Source organism: Anopheles marshallii, chromosome 2, assembly GCF_943734725.1.
Source record: "Anopheles marshallii chromosome 2, idAnoMarsDA_429_01, whole genome shotgun sequence".
In the NCBI taxonomy this organism is placed as follows: Eukaryota; Metazoa; Arthropoda; class Insecta; order Diptera; family Culicidae; genus Anopheles; species Anopheles marshallii.
In genome coordinates, this window is record NC_071326.1 from 55,729,392 (window position 1) to 55,750,858 (window position 21,467).

Sequence of the window (21,467 nt, forward strand, 5' to 3'; positions counted from 1 at the left end):
AAGGAGTATATTTCGAAACGTCTACAGGAGTCAGTCATCCTTACATTCCGGAACCGTACAGATTTTTACTGTCCAAGGAACAACACCATATCTCTCACCCCTGAATCAGAGCGACCAAGAAACTAATTTCTTCAAAATATGTTTGGTCTAGTATGAACAAAAACATAAACAATTGGATTGGAAACCTTGCGATAGTTACCGAAAAGCTAAAATCAACAGGCACACTCACACACCTTTGTCTCAGTTTGATCTTCCATCGGATAGATTCGATCATATACATATCGATATAGAAGGGCCACTTCCTCTGTTAGACAATATGGCTTACATATGACAGTAATTCGATATATATACTAGATGGCCGCAAGCATTTACGATAGCCGATATAATCGCTGAGACGGTAGTTAAAACGTTAGTACACCAATACATATCTCGATTTGGATGTCCCGTAAACATTACTACTGATAGAGGTAGATAGTTTCAGTCAAAAGTATTTGCTGAACTAGCTAAGTTATTAGGAAGTCACCACATATCCATTACTGCGTATCACCCACAGTCGAACGGATTAGTAGAACGTTTTCATAGACAATTCAAAGACTCACTATGGCAAACGACACCTCGGAACACTGGTCTGAAAAGTTACCATTAGTACTTTTGGGGATAAGAGTAACATTTAAGGAAGACCTTAAATGCACTCCAACGGAATTAGTTTACGGACAGAGTTTACGGTTACCTGCGGATTTACTAGCACCATCTTTTACACCTATACCCGATTCTTCAAATTACGTAACGCGGTTATAAAATATATTCAGCAAAATTTCTTCATCACCACGTCAGTCTAACAATAAGGTATACGTAGACAAGAACTTCGAAACATAAGGGATAACATACATAAGAGTAGACAGGGTTGGAGCTCGCCTGGACCCTCTGTACAAAGAACCGTATGATGTAGTCAAGAAGCTAAGGAAACATTTTGTGATTGACAAAAATGGAAAGCACGAATCCATTTCTATCGATAGACTGAAACCAGGAATTCGCTCCGAATTTCTCATCACTTTTCAACAGCCGTCTCCGGAGCTCCGAACTACTCCGATCACTAGGAATTACTCAGGATTACTACGATTATTAAGGCTAGTTCCGAATTGCTTCGAATACTTTGGGCTGTTACGGATTACATAGCCAGACAATTAATTTACCTTTAAATATCCGTTAATAAACCGACGCGTGGCGTGGGACTAGAGATGGGCAAAACGGTTCTTTTTGATGAACTCGAACGACCCAGCTCTTTTTTCAAAAAAGAACGAATCGAGAATCGCAATTCTTTCGTTTATTTTCGTGCTAGTATTTAAGAATTTTATTATATATAATATTTTATTGCGTATGTTTTTGATTTTATGTATTTGATATCATTTGTTATTGAATTTAAACAAAATAGCGTAGATTTTCCTTTTTTTATTTACTCAACAAACTTATTAATGCCGCACTCTTTACTCTGATTACAATTTGATCTTGCCAAAATTTGATTACCGCCTAAAGGCTTCGAGTAACTGTTTTGGAGTTAATTTATAATAATAATCTATGTATTTTACATATTTTTGTCAAGCAATACCAAAATATTCTACAAAGTTGAATGTTTTCATTTGTTTTTTTTTTATCTTAGATCAAAGTAGGCATCTGGTAATCGTTAGGTTGCCTCCACACGGACCGCGGCCGCCGCGTATTACTTTGGTTGTTAATTTTGAACTTCGGCATGGCTCGGCTCAGCTCGGTTTGGGTCGGCTTGCAAATCTTCCGCGGCAGGCTGTCAAATCTCCGCGCCTAACTGTCAAACAGGCGCTCCGCTGAAGGCGCTGCCGCGGAAACGCAGCTTTGTTGAACATCGACAAATCTACGGCACTGCAGGCACCGCGGTAGATTTGACAGCCGAGCGCCGCGAACTGGTATAAAAATTCTGGTTCGACAATGAAAGTTATACGCGGCTGCCGCGGTCCGTGTGTAGGCGATCTTACGTAAAAACTTGTTTTTAATACCATCACTACATTTACATATAAGATTTACAGTTTGCACGTTTTGACGAAAAAATACTGATTAATCATTAGGCGCATATTATTATTCTTTTTTTTTATTATTTCAATTCATTTTCTTTATCATGTTGGAACAAATAATGCTTTTATCATTTTTGTATGACTTCGGACGGCCTCGGCTCTGTTCCATTTCAGTGTGACGTCCAGCCATCTATCAAACAGAAACGGTTCTTAAAGAGTACTAGTTTGGTTCTCTCTCATTTTTGTATGGCAAAATGTGGCATACGGTTCCTTGAGCGACCTAGGCGATTCATTCTCATTTTTGTATGGCAAAATGTGTCATACGGTTCTTTGAGCGACCTAGTCGATTCTTTCTCATTTTTGTATGGCGAAACCTGACGCACAGTTCTTTGAGCGATCTAGGCGATTCTTTCTCATTTTTGTATGGTAAATTATGGTATACGGTTCTTTGAGCAACCTAGTTCGGTTCTTTCTCATTTTTGTATGATAAATTGCAACATTCGCTTCTTTCTCATTTTTGTATGAGAAAAGCAATATACGGTTCTTAAAGCGAACTAGTTCGATTTTTATCTGGATTTTTAGCATAGCTTAAAAACAATACTAGTCATATGTTTTTAAGCTTTTAAAAAAGAACCGTTCGTTCTTTTTTAACGAACCTAGATCGTTCGTTCGTTTCAAAGAACCGCAAGGAGTTCACGGTTCTGATTCTTTTGGCACATCTCTACGTGGGACTGTCTATCTGGCCACATGATAAAGATAAGTCTAGTAAGCGTGAAATAGCAAGCAATATCGGTGAAAGGAAGAGGAGATCTGAACGTAAGTGAGACAGAGGGACATTATAGTGAAACAGGTGGTACGAGTTTTCGAAAATCTATTTTATGAATTTATTTATTTTGAACTGGTCCTGTCGTGTGAAGATCGCCGCCACCCCGAAAGCCGGTAGAGATGTTTATCGCGTAAGCGATAGGATAGATAATACAGAGATCGTATGATCGTGAGGATAGAACCTACTTGCAATACAGCATCACCAAAAACTTGAATGTTGGGCTTCTATGTGGTCTTACCAATGAAGACGACAGCTTATAGGACAGTATGGAGGACCTAGATGATATCTTGTAAGAATACGACTAACAGTTGCTCGATTGAGTTTTTTTTCTGTACACTTTCCTGTCTGGCCACCGCTAATGAGCTTGATAGTTTAATTCTTGTACAGCCTATTGAACAATAAAAAAATAAGTGTCAGAAGTGTACACACCATTATTTGAAGAGACCTGAATTCTGAGTAGCATCGGATCTATTTTTATGCAACATTGGTAATGCCGGAACCCATATTTGCAAAAACAAATAATGCAAGACATGGTGACACGATAAGGTTCGAGAAAGATGTGCGCTTGAGGATGAATTCATATTGATAAGGGGATATGTGGTGGTTGCATAGAATTAACGAGAACCCATCACATCCCAAGGCTTCGAAATCTTGACCCAAATGATATAAAACGTTTTAATCCATCTAGGAATGCTCCAAAATGGAGGGCTGGGCCATTACTTTCATTTAGCCATCTTGAAATTCAAGATTTTAAATCAATTTTCCATATATATTTAACTGTTTCCAGTTTTTTTCTAGTTGCTGGCCATAAACAGATCCTTAATGTTGTTTTTTTTATCATATTACCACCATCGAATCCTTTAAGGCATTATTACACGTGGTAAATCGTTGTCATTTATTTGTATCCTTCAAAACAAGCTTGACAGAAATATGCCGGTCTGAAAATCGGAGTTCGCGGAGTTAAGCATGTTGATTTGGATTCCGTTTCGGCTAATCGGTAGCAAACATCCGTTCAAAAGGAGTTTGAAGCTCAATTTTCGACACGATTTTATCCGAACTTTACACACTACAAAACACTACATTAAACGATCAAAATTAGTCAAAGAAATAATACTGTCACTAAATAAACTCTTAAATTATCATCTGGTGTCATTTAAAACAAGCTGAACATTTGAGTTTTATAATTATAAATTCTTCAAAAAGAATATTTTTCATCATAAAATATAATTTAAAAAAAATAAAAAAATAAATATGCATAAAATATGAATTTTTATACGTCTGAATGTAATGGGTTAAGGACCTTCGTTGACTACTGAATTGCAATGCTAGGAATGAATAAATTAAGAAAAAGTCATTCACTAGGCATTCACTACGGAATGAATAAATATATGTATTAAATGTTGCCTCTACAACTTACGAGCGGTACAGTTTTACGAAGAAAACTCGCATCGCTCGCATGGATTAATCAATGAATCGAACTGAACTTAATGAACTTAAGGAATTCCACACCGATTACTTTAACTGACCTATCTGATCTGATTCCTCAGATCATTTGCCGACACTTTTCGAAATCAAAAATTCATAACCCACCAGTAAACCGCCTAATAAAATTTTTGATTATGCGCATGCCGATTGGAATGTCTTCAAAAAGTATATCAATACCAACCTTAATTGCACCCATACTCCTCACAACAATATAAATGATAAATCACAAATCGATTCCATGATTGCAGAACTTAACAAAACCATACTCATTGCCCATAACTTAGCTGTTCCGACAATAATCCCTGGCCAATACAACATCGTTATTCCGCAGGATATGCTGTGAAAGAACGTCTCGAGTTTTTGAAAAAAATATTGCCTCGTCTACGTTTATTCACGGATAACAACTACGTCCTTCAATTCTTTCGGTTTTCAACCTTCACTGTCCACCACTGATCAAATTCATACATTGAAAAATACCATAATGAATAACCGAATTTTTTGGTGAAAATCATTAAACTTTTTCTCGAAAATAGACAGAACTGTGTCCATATCGATAATACCAAATGTGAAACTTTTTCACCAAAAGCTGCCGTACCACAAGGTAGCATATTATCACCACTGCTATTTAACATTTACATATCAGATCTACCAACTATGAAGAAGTATGAACAATACCAATACGTTGACGATTTTGCCATTACATCGTCATCAAAACAACCAAAAGCAATAATAAAATCACTACAAAACGCGTTAAAAAGGTACAATAAATTTTGCAACAAAAGGAAACTAAAGGTAAACGGAAATAAGGCAGAAGCTCTATTCTTTACTAAATACAATAGTAAACGAAAACTTCCCCAACGTTGCTTAAACATAAATAACACAAACATTCCATGGAAAAATCGCCCAAAAACATAGGAATCACCTTGGATCAACGCATTACTTTTAAATCACATTTAGAAAATTCTGTCAGCAAAGCTAAAAAAACCATTAAATGTCTATATTCTCTAGGAAATAGAAAATCATACCTAAAACTACAAAACCAATTGCATCTTTACAATGCATGCTTCAAACCTACATTAATGGACGCTGTTCCTGTATGGAAGAGTTGCACCAAAACCAACTTAAAGAAGTTACAAATTTGTCAAAACAAATTACTAAAAATTATCTTAAATGTACCACCATGGTATCGCACTATCGATCACAGAAAAACAAACTCCCTTCTTATTTTTAATTATATCGACCTTATTTCACGTAAATATTACAACAAATGCCAGATGAGTACAAATTCATTTGTGTAGGTGAGGTTTAGTTCATGTAGGTAAATTAGGTTTTCTAAAGATGTAAGTTAATTTAGTAAAAAAAAATCTACACGTGAGTTTTTTTGTAAATGATTTTTGTCACATTATCAAGTCCAAACATTAATTATAAAAACAGAACACCTGGTTACGCTAAAGCAAAAATTGTATCAATGCGGAAAGATTATTAATCGTACCCATTACTCTAAATTGCCAATGTGATGTCACATCAATAAATTGTACAATAAAGAAATACTTAACTACCTAACTCAACACAGGAGCAGCAACATATTATAGTGCGGCAGTCAGTGCGCCTTCTAGGAATAAGTACGCGTAACTAACAAAATTTCAAGTCACGCCCAGGACACGATACCAAGGCCAGGACACGAAAAAAAAAATCTCAACACTTAAACATAGGACAAATACATCAGGACAAAGTGCAATAAGGAACAAACAAGTCCGAGAACTAAAGAACAGGATACAAAATAATTGAACAAACAATTCTGAGGAACAAAAGGATAGGAAGGTTCGAGACATGTGTAGCGCACTACAAAAACGGTGCCATGTCCCAACTAGTTAAGTTATCGCTCCAAATCCCCCGAGGAGTTCACTTATCGTTCAAACTCCGAAGGCGAGTTTTCGTTCGAGTTATCGTTCCAACTCCGACGTTGAGTTCCGATAATTATTTTTATTATTCTGAGTGAACTCTGAACACTCGTCCCAATAAGTCATCAGTGAATACAAGGGTGCACTGGTTGAAACTGATCAAAACCAGGAAGTCAAACCACCATCAAATAACCATACGCCCCTCTGTCTGATTTCAAGCAGATCTGAAGGTGCCAAAGAAACTAGCAATAGAATTTCCGAACCTATCGTCCTTTGACTAATCGGTTTACCAACGGCGGGCTTTGCATCTCATTTGTTCCCGTAGCAATAGTTTCAACTACTCTAACATATTCCGATTCATGTTTTGAATAACGATTTCAAGTATTACATATCATCATACCTTAACGTATCTAGTATCAAACGTTAGCTCCAACAATAACTTTGCTGTTAGAAATATTCACAGGGCACTAGACAACTCAACCCGAGTACTTGTTTCAGACCTTCCACATTTACAAAGAAAATCTGGTGCAGTGTTACAGAGTTTTCGTGTCACCAAACTATCATAAAACTTTAATTTTATCTGACACAAATTATGGGGCCAAAACCAAGAAAACAAAATCCAAAACTAAGAAATGAAATAACTTAAAAAAAACCCCCAACAAACCAGAGGCACGAATAAAGAAACAGTCTGATTGGGATAAAATAAAGTCGGATTATTTTTGTAAATATATACATTTAAAATAATTCAGATATTTATCTGTTTTAAAATACTAACATTAAATTTTCCTTTTCTATTTCACAGGGATTTAGGCAGTACAAATCATGAAGTCGGTCAGTACTCCGTACTTTATACTATTAATGATAATAATAGTTTTACAACGTTTGCCAAAGGAAAATAGCCGTACGACAAGGCCACTGGAAGCTATTTGTGAATATGATAGTCGTGTACTGTGTCCAGAATGTTTCTCAATCTTACCAAAGTGTGATGATTTCCATAAACTGTTCGTGCCGCAAACGGAAAGCCTTTTCAATAGAATCAACAGTATGTTTAATTCACACACGACCAGGATTGGTACGTTTCGAAAACAGAATAATCCAGCTGTATTGAAACATATCAACCGTGGTGAAGCAATAGAAAAATTATTAAAAGAATTTTGCGAGTGGCATCCACAACCAAAACAACACTGCACTTCTTGGAAACGCAATGGTAGCGTAGAGGAAGCGAAAGAGTTCATCAAAGAATCAATACTAGATACTACACGAATTGAAGGCTGCATCTTTTGTCCAACCAGTGGCAATAGGCAAACATTGCGACGGTTTTTAGCTTTATTCGAGCCGTCAGACAATGAATTGTGGAATCTTTTTGCCATACGCACAAACGTAGAGCCGCTGCTCCTTAAACTGTTCTCAACGTATGATAGTCCTTTTTATGTACCAAAGCTTTTGGACGTGGTCGGTTTTTCATTCGTTGAAAGTTACCAAGGACAGACGCTCGAACATTTTTACGAACATCCACTAGCCACCCGCATGTTAATTGCTTCTAAACTAATAAAAGCGGCATTTAGATTCACCGAAGGTATTCATGGATTTCGGTAAGTGAATGCTTTGGTTTTGATTGACGCCTGTGAAATGTAATTATCAATTTCATACAACGCTTTGTGCATGATTAATTTTAGTATCTACCTTACCGACATTAATCCAGACAACGTGGTAGCGGACGTTAAAGACAAAGGCAAAACCGTTAGGGTGTCCATCGTTGATCTAGATAATGTTATTATATTGGATAGCCGGTCTAAAACATTTTCTACCCGTCATAACACATATCACGTTCACGGTAGAATCGAATGCAACGGATGTTTCGCCTATGTCCAGGAAGATGTTTGCCGTTACCCTAACAGCGACTTGAATTTTTTTGCTACATGTCAGGTCAGTATTATTACAAGTTTTTGGAGCTTTATAATTATTTCACCTTCGTAGTACCTCTGTAATATTAGATTATCGGAAACACAAATTTATCCTCATACAGTTTTTAATAGTAATTTATATAAAGTATATGAAAACGTCCTAGCTGTAACTTTGGCCTAATAAGCTTTCTTTCCCTATTTTCTTTAGTTACTGTTAGAAAATTTAAACGGAAACTACGCTGCTGGACTGCTTCACAATGATCATAGTAAAGGATTAGATCAACCGATGCTGCCACATCGCGAAGAAGCTGCGCAAAATCTACACAATCTGCTGGAGGAGTGCGTTCACTGTCAACCACCTAATTGCCGAAACAGATCGCGCATTTTACAGGATGTACTAAACATCATAGACCAGACAGTATCGCAATTATAATGTATTATTTCTTACTCTTTCCTGTATTATTGTTGCGTTTTCCACGGAACTGGCGATCCGTGCGTTCGTCTTCCTCCATAGCCTGCACCTTTTGTATAAATTCGCGTAATTCTTTTAGCTCACACATAGCTTTCTTTGTAAGGTGGCCCTCCGGTGTGGTTGGGTGCTCGAACACTAGCATACCGATGGCTTCTTTTAAGGCACTCTCGGCTAACTGTAAGCGTTCCTGTACAAGAATGAAAGGATAAAGGAGATCTGTAGGCAATCATCAATATGTTACCAAAGCAGATAACACCGTACCACCAGTTCAGGAGTTTTAATTTCCCCTGTGTCATGGTTACGACGTGATAAATCAACTAGCGCTGCGTGATATTCGTATAGACCAATGCCTGTAAGCCGCGATATTCCCGGATCCAATACACGCACAACCTGTAGCATCTCCTCGCACAGTTCTAGCTTACGTTTCAGTGCATGACGAGGGACGTTTTGTAAATCATAGGACATACACATACTGCGAAGCTCTCCGGCAAGACTTTGTTTCGCTTCCAGCACGAGCGAATGGTATGGGTTGAGCGTTTTCGAATGTTTCCCTATTACTTTCTCTAAGTTACGCATATCAAGTGCTAAAATAAGAGACAAAAAGAATGCCCATACATTTTAAATATAACAATACTCAAATACACTGCTCAAATACTTTCTTACTGCAACTTGCAATATCCTCTCTGGCGTCACACATGACTTTATTAACATACTCTCTAGGTAGCTGATGGCCGCATGAATTACACTCCCATTTAGGTCTATACGATGTAGATTATTTGGGGAAGTAATATATAAAATAGATGAGAAAATCTTTAAAGTAAGACACCGCAGAGGCTGTAAAAAATCTACTCACGTCTGGTGATGGAAAACACAAAGCCCTTCGGTACAAGCGGTACATTTGAGTGAGCTCAAATGAGTGCCTAATTCAGTAGGATCACTGCAACGGGCACAAGTACAGATGAAATATTTTCCCTTCCGGAGATGCGTCTGTCTTTCGAATGTACTCTGCAGGAAAGAGTATTTGAAAGAAGGAAAGTTAATTTCCTAATACTGAACCACAGAACACTGCCGATAACAGTACGGTAACCCAACTTACGAACAGTACTCGAGTGTAGTTGTAGTACAGCAATTCTCCTGTTTTGATCACAACCGATGCATAAAGCCGAAGTTTAGCCATGCCATCGACGGCAATTAAGGTATTCGTTTGGCAGTTGTGTGTCATAAGCGATGTCCGGGGATAGAGTCCTCGAGCCAAGTTGTTCATTTGCACTCCCTGGCTGTCCATGTTTCCACGGATTTCAAATGTATTTACGTCCAATATACCGCAGATACGCTGCAATAGCTCCGCAGACACAATAAGATCGTCGATCTGCTGGAAAGCTTCTTCGTCGAGCATTGGTTCGACTACATACTGTTCATGAATGAGCCAGATTTCCGTACCTCTGCGACTGTCGCAGTGCGATTCCATAGCCAACAACTCGTCGTACTTCTGTCGGTCACTGCGGTACAGCAAGAGACAGCGAACGGGAGTGATGATGTTGAAGTGATCGAAGAGAAAATTTTTACTCAAGTTTGCTGCATGTTCATAGAAATCGCACTCCACTGCATCGTGTCGCGAACACTCTCGACAAAGCGGTGCCTTCAGGCATTTTCTAGCAAATGAACGAATGTAAAAGTTACATTTTATTAATATAAGTAACACCACTTCCAAAAGGTTCTCACTTGCAAGTTCTTGAAGCAGGCCTAAGGCAGCCCAAACAACTAATGTCTGCATCCCAATACGGTCCTACAACGATCGGTTCCTCGGCTAATATCAGTTCACCAGCTTTAATGTCACGTTTTGCGATCAGAAATCTAATACGATAACATTTATTTACGATATTTGAGTTCGTTTTATGCTTGAGCTGAACAGTATAATAAATATGTACCTTCCCAATTGATCGCTTTTCCGTATTTCACAGGCATTTTCGAAATTATTCGCCATCGTGTTATGACAATGCGAAAAACTATAACTCCGTAAGATTTGCCGTATCACCAATCTTTTTTTCTATATGCTGCTGTAATCGATGTTTTCTTTCGTACGTATTGTGCTTCACGATCACAAATGGGCGCAACATTTATGTTACCTGTAGCGATCGAGATATTCACGTGTTGCGGCTGCGCATTGTTAGCTCATCCATGTCCTCCCAGTAGTCGGAGCGTGTATTTATAGATGACAAGAGGCAATACCAGCACGCGTCGTGGCGGACAAGATGTGAAACGCATTGTTGGTAGAGTTTGAATTTCATTTTCGATATCAAAATGTTTCCAATTATTACTATTAAATAGTAAATGTTGCAACTTAACTAACAAATTAATTTTTAAATTGCTATTTATGAAATAAAGTTTCTATGTTAATATCGTCTCTAAGGAGAACCTTTCCTACATTCCTATACTTTAGTATCTCTGTATTTCAAATGTGTCTTTTGTGTACGTATCTAAAGGTTTAAACATGTTAAGCTCCTGTAGATAATAACCCATAATATTAAGTACCTAGGTTACAGCAGTGTTACAACCAAGAGTTACAGCAACTAAAAGTCTAGTCCAGTATAACACAACTGTATTTAACATTAACTGAAGACGTTACAAAAAAACACCATTCAGGTTTTCAAATATATTATTTTTATTTTATTCTCTTATAATCATACTTTCCGTGCTATTATATCCCTTACTATTGCGCCTCGTTATTAGCGCAAGTTCGCCAAGACTCATTACAAAGATGAGCAACAAGTAGCATAAGAAAATTTTTGTCTTGTCGCTATTTTGTTGTGATTTTTTTTATGTCTGCAGTATGTGAAAATATTTTCGACTCATCGGTTAACAAATTCAAATTGTAAACATTTCTGTCATTAAAGAAGTTGAACTATAAAATTGGCAAATTTGTTCATTTATTCCAGGCGGCATTCCTGTACGTCAATGTGTTTTTTGTGACTTTAGGGAAACAAGAGCATTCAAAAGTAGCAGTTGTATGTAGTCGAATTTTATTTAAATGTTTAATCGAAGAACGGTGCTCTTTTATGGGAACACTCTATTTTCGTTACACCTATCTTTTACTTCTACTTCCACCAGTGCAGATGATAATGCAGTTCTTTAATGCTATTCATTTTCTTGGGAATTTTTATTTTTGCATGTGATTTAGGCACGAATGAATCGTGAATTAGAGTTATCGTGTGGGATCTCTACTTGATTTATAAGGAACTTGGATAACAAAGCAAGAAAAAAGAGCTACAACAATTCATAGAACAGAGAACGGATATAAAAACTACAACGTTGTTTAAAGCACGCTAATGTCATAGAATTTAGCGTTATTTTGTTTTGTTTCCATATTACATTTTTCGTTAATAGTAATTTATTGGATTTATTAACTTCACAAATGAAGTATACACTCAGCATGCACATAACTCTTCTCTACGCTTTATGTTACGATAGGACATCTTTTGGCAGGATACTCTTTACGACGCCGAATATGTGTGTCTGTTGTTGGTTTGCTTAAAAGTAACCATTATACTCCAAGTTTTCAAGATTGATCACAATCATTTTTATGTGTTTTTATTCATAACAATTCTTGTAATTGGATTGGACGAGCTGTTACAATCTGCTTTATCAGTGTAGCCTTCGAAAACAATTCACTTTGTTATTGTAATATTGATAGTATTATAATATTACATAGAGTAGATGAGCAATAGTTAAAAGTTTGCTTACTTGTTTCTGTTAAACAACTGTCAGGTAAAATATAACACTTTTTGTGTTCATACTTTTGGTATGATTCGCAATAATCAATTTTCCATTTACTGCATATTCATGCCTTTTTCATGTCATTTTCGGTTCACATATGTTTTGGGTGCCGGCAATTCGTTTTCTTTTTTTTATTCGTTTTTGATCATAAAAATGTTCCTGTTTGCTTACAAAACTATCATCTATTACAAAACCAGTAGTAAGTGGCCAGCAAAGATTCTGTTTGATGAATTATACATATTACATGATTTTGTTTTCCCTACACACTTTTATTGTATCAATTTGTTTTGTATATTTCTTCGTGTATATGAAAGCAAGATTCAGATTACAGATTTTTAAAATCTGCTCACCTTCCGCTTCTATTACATCTTTCACACTTATTTACTAGTACAATTAATTGAAGTTTTACTTTCATCTACCAATGCGGATGTAGGATTATAACATTAATGCGTGAATGTTATGATGATATGGAAAGCAAAAATGAAACAGCAAATTTAATGAAATTTTCATATCCAATTTCTTTCAAGCTTTCTAAATTATGCGGCCCATTCTATTAGTTTGCCTTGTATCGCGTAAGCGTGCACTTCAAAATGATTAATTGTGCTACTTGTAGCGGTAAGTATGACCGTTTGCAATTGCAATATACAAATTCAGCCAAAAGTTATCGAAAGAACTAATATAAGATAAACAAAGCTAACTTCGCTCGCAGAGTTTATAGTACAGAAACTGATACAAATTCAAAATATTTAATTTTCGGTGGGTTTTTGTTGCACTTTCCACCTCAATCCTGCACATATAAATTCCGTGTTGATCAAATAAAACTAAATGTATCAGTTTGTGTCAATGCAATTATTTACAACCCGTTTACATACTTGTCTTTTAACGTAAATTAAGTGAAGCGTGATATTTGTTAATGTTGAGTCTCAAATTAAGCACGAAATGATTCAAAGCTTGGTGTAAAAAATGAAATCTGAATAATAACCATGTGAAAAGGGCATTGAATTATTCATTTTTGCTTTCATTACTGGATACATCGTTCTGGACAAATCAATGATAGTGTTACTCGTTATGGTTAAACAAAAGCAAAACGAATACAACTTCCATAAGCGACGAATTTACAAAGAAAACATTGTTTAAACTATCGATAATCGGAAATTACTTTTTTCGATTCATAACTACAAATTTAGAACAAAAATAATCACAATTTAATCCAAATATTAGTACTAAGATAATTGTTAATATTTTTACGTTGCGGTATTCGAAAATAATGTGTCTTACGTTTTAAAGAAATTATAAGAGCATTGCAAAGCATTGAGTAGTGGAATTGAACTGTTATGATGAACTTTTATAATAATAGAATTGAACAAAATAATACAGAACATCTACTTTTGTTTAATAAAACCCATTAAAAAGGTTCAACGCAACTTTTTAAGTATCAAATTTAGCCCGATCCAAACAATAATATACTGCTATTGAGTAATTCAATATTAATTGATAATTCCTTTTAGCATTTTTTGCTGTACACAATCAGTTTGGAATATCTATTCACTGTGTGTTAGTAAATAAAACGCGAAAATGTGAAATTATTATAAATGTAAAGATATTACTGCTATACTGCATAATGTGTACACTTAGTAAATTTGCTAAATGTTTGTGCTACACAGAAACGAACATTTAAAATATCATGAATTATTTGCGATTTCAACACATTCCTGTAGGGAACCAACCATACTAAAAAGGGTGATAGAATCAAATTAAATTGCAATTCAATTATTACTCTCATTTTCTACAAAAAAAGGAATCCTTAAGTTATCATCATTCGTATTTCAAATATTGTGTCTTGAAACATTTACGCTAGCGTTTAGATTAAAGTTTTAATCATTAGGCAAAACAATAGCATGATGTTGGTCATTACTAATTTCTTGTAACATAAAGTTAAATTCGCGGATAAGAATCTTACAGCTAAGCCAGATTAACTTCATACGCTGCATAAGGAAACAAAAAAATCTAATCGTGCGTTGTACCAGATAAACTTGCACTGCATTCTAGCTAAATTATATTCAAATTTAAACCCTTCAATGTGTTTCAAAGCAAAGGAAGAAGTTGGACAAATACGGCGCATAATCATAATTGACCACATTCAACATATATTGGTTATGTAAACATATTGATAAACTGGTCAGAAAAGAATTAAACGCAAACTGTTAGGTTGGTATGGTCGTTTGTGAGTGTGTCTTTATGTGACAGCACGTCTTATGTACATTCACACAAGTTTAAAAGATTTTACGTGTGACTTGTTTTCAGAAATTCTACGGCTACTTTTTTTTACGACAGGAGGCTAGTTTAAAAATTGTTCGGTCTTACTTGCTTCACTCTACGCCATTTCATTACTAATTTCCGATTTGTTTATCCAACTGCTTGCTTCTGGTGGTTTTAGTATGCGTGGTTACTGTTGCATTAAGATTACTGTTTCTATTATAACTTTGTGATCTAGCTTTGTTTTGTACTCTTCGTATTTTTTTAATATGAATATTAGCGTTATTATCGTTACTAGTGCTATCATTTTTGCTATCAACGTTACTACTAAAGCTACTACTATTGTTACTGCTATCACTATTCTGATTCAAAGTGTGATTGGTATTGGGTTGGTGAATGGCTTTTGTGTTGTTGAAAACGGTTTTTACTGAGGCAAAGGGCAAGCTTGTTTCATAAGAACTATCATCATGCGTTGTGCTGGTAAAATTTTGCATTTCATTCATCTCTCCCGATGTGTCGGTACTGCAATACACTATGCCGAAACCCGCAGAATTTTCAGTACTACTAGACGTCATTTTGTTGTCTACCAAAGGCAACGGTACGGACGACATGACCATACTTCCATCATCTGGACATGACAGTGCCGCCGATGCGTGCATTGCTGATGATGAAGTTGACGATGAATAGGATGCTGCAAGTGATGCCGATGCAAATGGGGGATTAAGACACACCAGCCCATCCAAACGTGCTGAATCCTTGTCATTAGTGCCATCACTATTGTAGTTTTCTGTCGTCGCTGTTACACACTCCAATTTCCTCTTCAATCCTGGCTTCGTCAACATTGCGGGGGGAAGTAGTTCTGCAGGTTCCGAAAGCACAAGCGACTCCGCTCCTTTCGCTCTCAGCAATTGAGAATTATGTTCGAGTTTATCCTTATTTTGTCCTGGGTCGTCTTTTTTCCTATTATCTTCTGCATTTCCAGTAGCAACATTACGACCAATACCGATGGATAATAAATCGATGTCATACGATACCATACTTTGGCTACCCAGGGTCTGCAGCTCATACGAAGGAACTGCTTGCCCGTATGTGTTCGTTGTTGCTGGGCTTTTTGAACGCCAATATTGTAGCTCAGTTTTGCATTTATTCAATTCCTGTTCAAATAAATAATTAAATTCAGTCTAAACTTTACAAAACTACAGCAAGTATATTGTCAAAAGTTGTTGTAATCTGAAGCTTTTCCGGATGCCTACGCGAGTAAGACGAAACATACGTGTTCGACCTACACATCTTTCAATGCAGTATGGGATGGTTTTGTATGTGTTATTTTAAAAATAATTTATAAAATAAAAAATGTTCAGATACAATTAAATGTATTTAATTTGTGCACAAAACAGCGATAAAAAGGATGCGTTAATGTGTGAATGTTCGTGACATCATTTCCAAAATTTTAATGTAAAGTCCAGTCAAAAACTAAATTCGTTTAAATCTTTCATACTTTACCTGTAGAACCGTTGAAAATTTTCTAGAGAGTTCATCATTCTTTTTATCGGTTTCATCAAGTCTATTAGCAAATTCAAGTGTTTGTTTTTGTTGTTCGGCTAACAGTTTTTGTTGTTCCGTTATTGTTTTGGCCTGTTCGGTTGCTTTTCGTTTACAAGTACGCAATTCACTGCGTAAAACCGTCAACTGATTATTGTACCTGAAAACGAATGGTAAAGTAATATACATACGATGGTTACACAAAGGTTTTCATTATATTTCTATATAGATTTTTATGATGTATTTTCTACAGTTTCTTACCGTTTCATGCCTTGCTTGATCTTACGTATGCCTTTCCGCAGCACCATATTGCTTTGAGGAGGGGACGATGTATTAGAATGTGATGTATCGCGGGAGAGGATTGACGATGACGTTTCCAGGGCCGCAAAAGATTTTGTACTATTAGCTGTAAATGCAAGCGTTAGAATGTATACATTAGAACATCGGACTTTCATCAGTTATTACAAGTGAGTTTATAAAAACGTACTGAAATATGCAATGTCAGGTAAATTTGGCTCTATGTGCTCCTTGAAATATTCCATAGCCATTGTGGAGAGATCAAATAGCTCATCCGTCACTTTGAAGGGTCGATCCAAGGATGGTGATGTACGAATGTAATTTAACACCGAATACACCTCATCTAGAATCTGTACATCGACGAAACGAGATACAATCAAACAGTACATATTATACAACTTAAATCTCATGCAGCCGCGAATAAACTAAAAAAAACTACCAAAACTTACCCCACCAGGGAAAAAACAGCAATGCTTCCTTTCGATATGTTTGCCAAATGTCATTTGTAGTAATGATAGGCGCATATAGCATGTCTCTAGGATATCACATTCGCAAGCTAATGGATGATTTCTTCGGGCAGATTCTCTGTGAAAACAAAAACACACAAGCCAAACCATTCAGTTCTTACTCATAACTGGGAAGCCAAAGTTAATATGACAATTAAACTCTTTTCTTATCTTTTTTCAATTACCTGCGCGGCATTTTAGCTTTTACTGTTTGAAACCTTGCATGCATTTGATTTTGTAGTTTTTGAAATGTTGAATTCAAAATTGAACAGCATACTTTATTCATTTGGCGAGATATCTGAAATATTTCGTTTAGTAACAGTTGTAGTACAATAGTAATATGTTGTTTGCAATTAATGATCAGGACTTACCACTCGCATGTGGGCTATTTTTTTATACCCTACGAATGAAAATATGTGCCCCAATATCTCAGTCGGCAAGTCCATAAGGTTTATATCTTGACGCTGGTGAACTTGTTGATCATTTGAAAGGACATACGAGCCAACGTTGCTCAAACTATTACTGGAACAGGAAGACACGGCCCCGTATGAAGTAAGAGACGACGGCTGGTGGATTTGTTGTGGGCAAGCCGCTTTAGTATTCACGGTGGACGTGATCGTCACGACGTTCGGGGACACATTAGAAGTCGATGATGTCGGTACTGTACGACAAAGATGTAGGTTGGATTCTTCTGATGTAGCACCAGTCATTTGCCTTGTTGAGACCATCTTAATGAGTTTACTAAAAGAAATAGGAGGAGAATAAATGTCAAATTAAAGCAAGATATAATTACAATGACAATAGGTAATATCAATGAAAATAGTCTTCCAAATAAATCACAGCATACGACAGAGAAGTAATTCACATCAACCCACTTTTTGGGACGCCTATTGCATTTTTCGAGGCGGTTCGTTGGTGTATTTGCTGCGGCATCGGTCTCCACACGACAGGACCGGTCCAAAATCTCATCCCCAAACCCAGCAGGATTTACTTTCCCGCTACGGGTAAATGATGTCAAAGAAAGCCAGAAATGGCAAACCTTCCTCCTCCTAGACCTATTGAGGTTGATGTGCCGATGAAAAATAAAACTGCATTTGGCAAAGTGCAGAATAATGATATGGCAAATAAATGGTATTTTACCGTATTCCATTTAGTAAATTATTTGTTCTTTTGCGTTAGCCTGCTTGAATGCTTGAACGAATGAATTTACACAATCTTGTGTGTCGTTCTTTACAAGCGATTTTTTTTTATTTCGCATGCTTTTCTAGTTCTATAAGAAATTTATTATTACCAATAAAAAGTTCAAACTGCTGGTGCCGGATGTACCTGAAGGTGACAACCGATATGCCTTCCACCAGTTTAATTCCATTGATAAATTTACCAAAAAATATATACAAGATATATTCGTTTGCAGATGCAAATTTATTAATCTGTGGGATATTTTTTTTGCTTTGGCACTTCGGCGATTGGGCTAATATATCTAAGTCGTGTTTATTTTGTTGAATTTCATCTGGACACGCTGGAACATCGACTAATCTGATTACGTGATAACATTAAATCTACGCAAATTAGAGATACGGTACTAGATTTAGCAAAAATTTATGAAAATTAATACAAATATGATATAAATACAAACAACTGCCACAAAATACAATTCAACCCTTAATAACCCAATGTTTTGCATGCGGCATTATTTGTATTTTTTTGTATTCGATACCATTTGAAGTTCGAAAGGTCGTATCATTAAAAAATAGTTAATAATATACGTCGTTAAGTAATAAACGTCATATTAACAATAACAAGATCAAATCACATTGTTTAGTGCTTAAGGCAGTTATTAACGTTATTAAGTTATTACGTATGTTATTAATAAGATGTAAGTAAGTGATGAATATGTAAGTAAGTAAGTATTAATAAGGTGTAAGTGATTTAATACAGGAAACAGTACTGAATGAGTACATTTTTCATACCACAAAATGAAAGCAAAAAATCACAAAGTAATTTTTCATACATCTTATTAAATTAAATATTGCAACATGATGATGGTATTAGGAAATAATTTAAAATATCGAATAATGCTGAAAGCTTACCCCCTTACTTCTTTGATTCAAACAGCTCACAAAAGGATTAATATTCAGTTGGCAAATACCGATGGTTTGCCAATAATGTCTGTTAACACCTGCGCCTGCAAGCAATAATAAAAATATGTATGATTTATTAAGGATTATAAAAAAACGAATTTTACAACAAATTAATAAAATGAAATGTATCTCCTACACAATTCATTCAGCGATAGCAGTATGAGGATAATATAGCCTCTTGAAGCTAAGAAAGCCATTGCAATTTGTCATATTTAAAATTAATGCAGTGAATACACTGGTTGGCATCTTTAACATAACGATAGTCTTTGGTTTGGAGCAACATCATTCGTAGGGAAAATCTTGCCTTGCCTTGCCACAGCGAAGGAACGTTGTTTATCTAAGAGTTCCTTAAGCCGATCGCTCGCCGAACACTACACGGGACTACAGTTTTATAATGTACAAACTAATAAATATGTGTTACACGAATTATTTTTTGTTTAAAGCTAGTAACAAGAGACTACCATATACAAAATTGCAAAACCCATATTTGCTCTCTACTTCTAGTCTTTTGTCCTACCCTTCATTTTACAGTGTAATGTGGTTAGTTAAAATCAATAACATGAATCACTTTTACCACAATAACTATGATACCCATTTAATATTGGTGCATTTCGGAAGTGTATTGGTTGCGGTATCGGTCTTCACACGACAGGATTGGTCCAAAATCCCATCGGAATCAATCCCCCGTACGCAAGACTGACTATCCGGCTACGGGTAGATGAAATAAAAAAAAGCCATAACTGGGATACCTCTAGACCTCTTGAGGTGTTGTGCCCCAGAAGAAGAAAGTTTGATACCTGAATAAGGTAAAAGTAAGGAGACGTTTCATACGTGCAGAAGACGAGCAGATTTTCTTCCTGATGATTTATCGATAAACTATTTACGTACAATATGTACACTTACTCCAACGTTCCAAATTTTCGGGTGATTCTTGTGTGGAAAAATGTTCCCAAAACTGTGTCAGTGTTCGCTTAGCAGAAGCTATTGTCTGAAAACTGATCAATCAAAGATCAAGACAACCAATCGAAAATTGATTTGTGACAGATAAAATGTCTGATTATTGGAATCAATTGAACTTCACACAACACAACAAAACGTACAACACCAAGCACTGTAAAATAATATTACACTCACATCAGTTCTCACACACAGCGCGAAACGGCGAATTTATTAACATGCTAACACTTTTGTTACATGCAATTGCTTTCTGTAGTATAAGAAAAGTTTCAATAATGGCTCAGCTCAGTTTCAGTAGCTGGCTGCAACAATCAAAGGCATTAGCGAAACAGTCACAATAGAACAGCTTGCTATGTTTCAATTGATGGTTCTTCGCTATTTGTTTCTCTCTTCCTCCCAATGTGTATTTTCTCCCTTGCATCCTCTCACGCATGTGAAATAATTCGGTTCTGGATTCAGTCTGACACACAATCAATTCATGTTCGAGCTAATTTTACACGACAAACAATAGCAGAATCCTGTGCGATTGGAAATGTGTTTCAGGCATATAATTATGTTCCAAACGTACTCAATCGCAATGAATTGTGCGTATGCTTCTCGGTTCTGTAACTTGCTAAGCTGGCTATGAAATTTCCATTATTCTCGCGAACCTTTAATAGCAACACCCCGTTATCATACCTCATGTATTGGCCTTATATTCGACATCAAATGTGTATTCATAAAAAAACAACATTTTAAAATCTGCAACATTCGGAATGGAACAGGCCTACATACACCTATATTAGTACGTGAGTGTAAGCAATTCTTGAGGAACACGTAAAATGAACGTGTTTCACTGTATGGAAGGAGTGCTAGAGCTACAATTAATTCACTTCCGCGTTTCTCGTCTACCGTGTTTTGATCAATTATCGAATTACCTTCCTATGTTGGAAAAACTTTAACCAAACAAACAGTGCCTTTTCGGACCACACATCTCCACGCACATCAAACACTGTCGTCACGGAAAATAAACGAATGCAAACTTACAATAAAGCGAGCGCCTCAGCGATAGCTGCCAGTACACTGCACGGAATATTGGCCACAATTTATAACGCCGTAGCTACTTACATTCACGGAACGCAACAAAGGCTCTGCAAATGTTCCGATCTAATTGTTCGGGTTAAACGCACGGCGATTAGAACAACCACAAACTGGTTGCCACACGTATGGAAAAATTGTCCCGATCCTGAAATTTTTGTTTCTCGTCTGTTTCACTGTTCAATCGCGTAAGAAAAAATTAACCAAACTGTTTGACAGATCAAACTGCCAAATACACTGAAGGCCGATGAAATCAAACTGACATCCCATGAAATGGATTTTAAAAC

General features: G+C 36.2%; 3 protein-coding genes across 3 annotated transcripts; 1 reads left to right on the forward strand and 2 right to left on the reverse strand.

Moving 5' to 3' along the window:
* The first annotated feature begins 7,076 nt into the window (after positions 1-7,076).
* On the forward strand, positions 7,077-8,591 carry LOC128719470 (uncharacterized). Its single transcript, XM_053813094.1, has 3 exons — positions 7,077-7,846; positions 7,931-8,180; positions 8,367-8,591. Exons 1-3 carry the CDS (start codon positions 7,077-7,079, stop codon positions 8,589-8,591), a joined length of 1,245 nt encoding a protein of 414 aa, XP_053669069.1.
* Positions 8,592-8,595: 4 nt separating this feature from the next.
* LOC128719471 (SET domain-containing protein SmydA-8-like) lies at positions 8,596-10,614 on the reverse strand. Its single transcript, XM_053813095.1, has 7 exons — positions 10,559-10,614; positions 10,353-10,484; positions 9,727-10,282; positions 9,484-9,635; positions 9,294-9,388; positions 8,892-9,214; positions 8,596-8,817 (listed from the first exon to the last, which is right to left on the reverse strand). The coding sequence occupies exons 1-7, from the start codon at positions 10,612-10,614 to the stop codon at positions 8,596-8,598; spliced, it is 1,536 nt and encodes a 511-aa protein (XP_053669070.1).
* Positions 10,615-14,794: 4,180 nt separating this feature from the next.
* On the reverse strand, positions 14,795-17,736 carry LOC128707644 (putative uncharacterized protein DDB_G0282129). Its single transcript, XM_053802603.1, has 7 exons — positions 17,377-17,736; positions 17,191-17,303; positions 16,949-17,084; positions 16,690-16,849; positions 16,464-16,608; positions 16,164-16,362; positions 14,795-15,814 (listed from the first exon to the last, which is right to left on the reverse strand). Exons 1-7 carry the CDS (start codon positions 17,731-17,733, stop codon positions 14,795-14,797), a joined length of 2,130 nt encoding a protein of 709 aa, XP_053658578.1. The 5' UTR covers positions 17,734-17,736.
* Between the last annotated feature and the right edge of the window lie 3,731 nt (positions 17,737-21,467).

What these genes read in the sequence shown, in the direction of transcription:
- LOC128719470 (XM_053813094.1), top strand. Translation starts at nt 7,077, where the DNA reads ATGAAGTCGGTCAGTACTCCGTACTTTATACTATTAATGATAATAATA. An exon ending in GAAGGTATTCATGGATTTCG is followed by an intron (nt 7,847 to 7,930) that starts GTAAGTGAATGC and finishes GATTAATTTTAG; the next exon opens with TATCTACCTTACCGACATTA. An exon ending in ATTTTTTTGCTACATGTCAG is followed by an intron (nt 8,181 to 8,366) that starts GTCAGTATTATT and finishes TATTTTCTTTAG; the next exon opens with TTACTGTTAGAAAATTTAAA.
- LOC128719471 (XM_053813095.1), bottom strand. Translation starts at nt 10,614, where the DNA reads ATGGCGAATAATTTCGAAAATGCCTGTGAAATACGGAAAAGCGATCAA. An exon ending in AAAAGCGATCAATTGGGAAG is followed by an intron (nt 10,485 to 10,558) that starts GTACATATTTAT and finishes TTATCGTATTAG; the next exon opens with ATTTCTGATCGCAAAACGTG. An exon ending in TTAAAACTCCTGAACTGGTG is followed by an intron (nt 8,818 to 8,891) that starts GTACGGTGTTAT and finishes ATTCTTGTACAG; the next exon opens with GAACGCTTACAGTTAGCCGA.
- LOC128707644 (XM_053802603.1), bottom strand. Translation starts at nt 17,733, where the DNA reads ATGGTCTCAACAAGGCAAATGACTGGTGCTACATCAGAAGAATCCAAC. An exon ending in AAATAGCCCACATGCGAGTG is followed by an intron (nt 17,304 to 17,376) that starts GTAAGTCCTGAT and finishes GAAATATTTCAG; the next exon opens with ATATCTCGCCAAATGAATAA. An exon ending in AATTTTCAACGGTTCTACAG is followed by an intron (nt 15,815 to 16,163) that starts GTAAAGTATGAA and finishes TTATTTGAACAG; the next exon opens with GAATTGAATAAATGCAAAAC.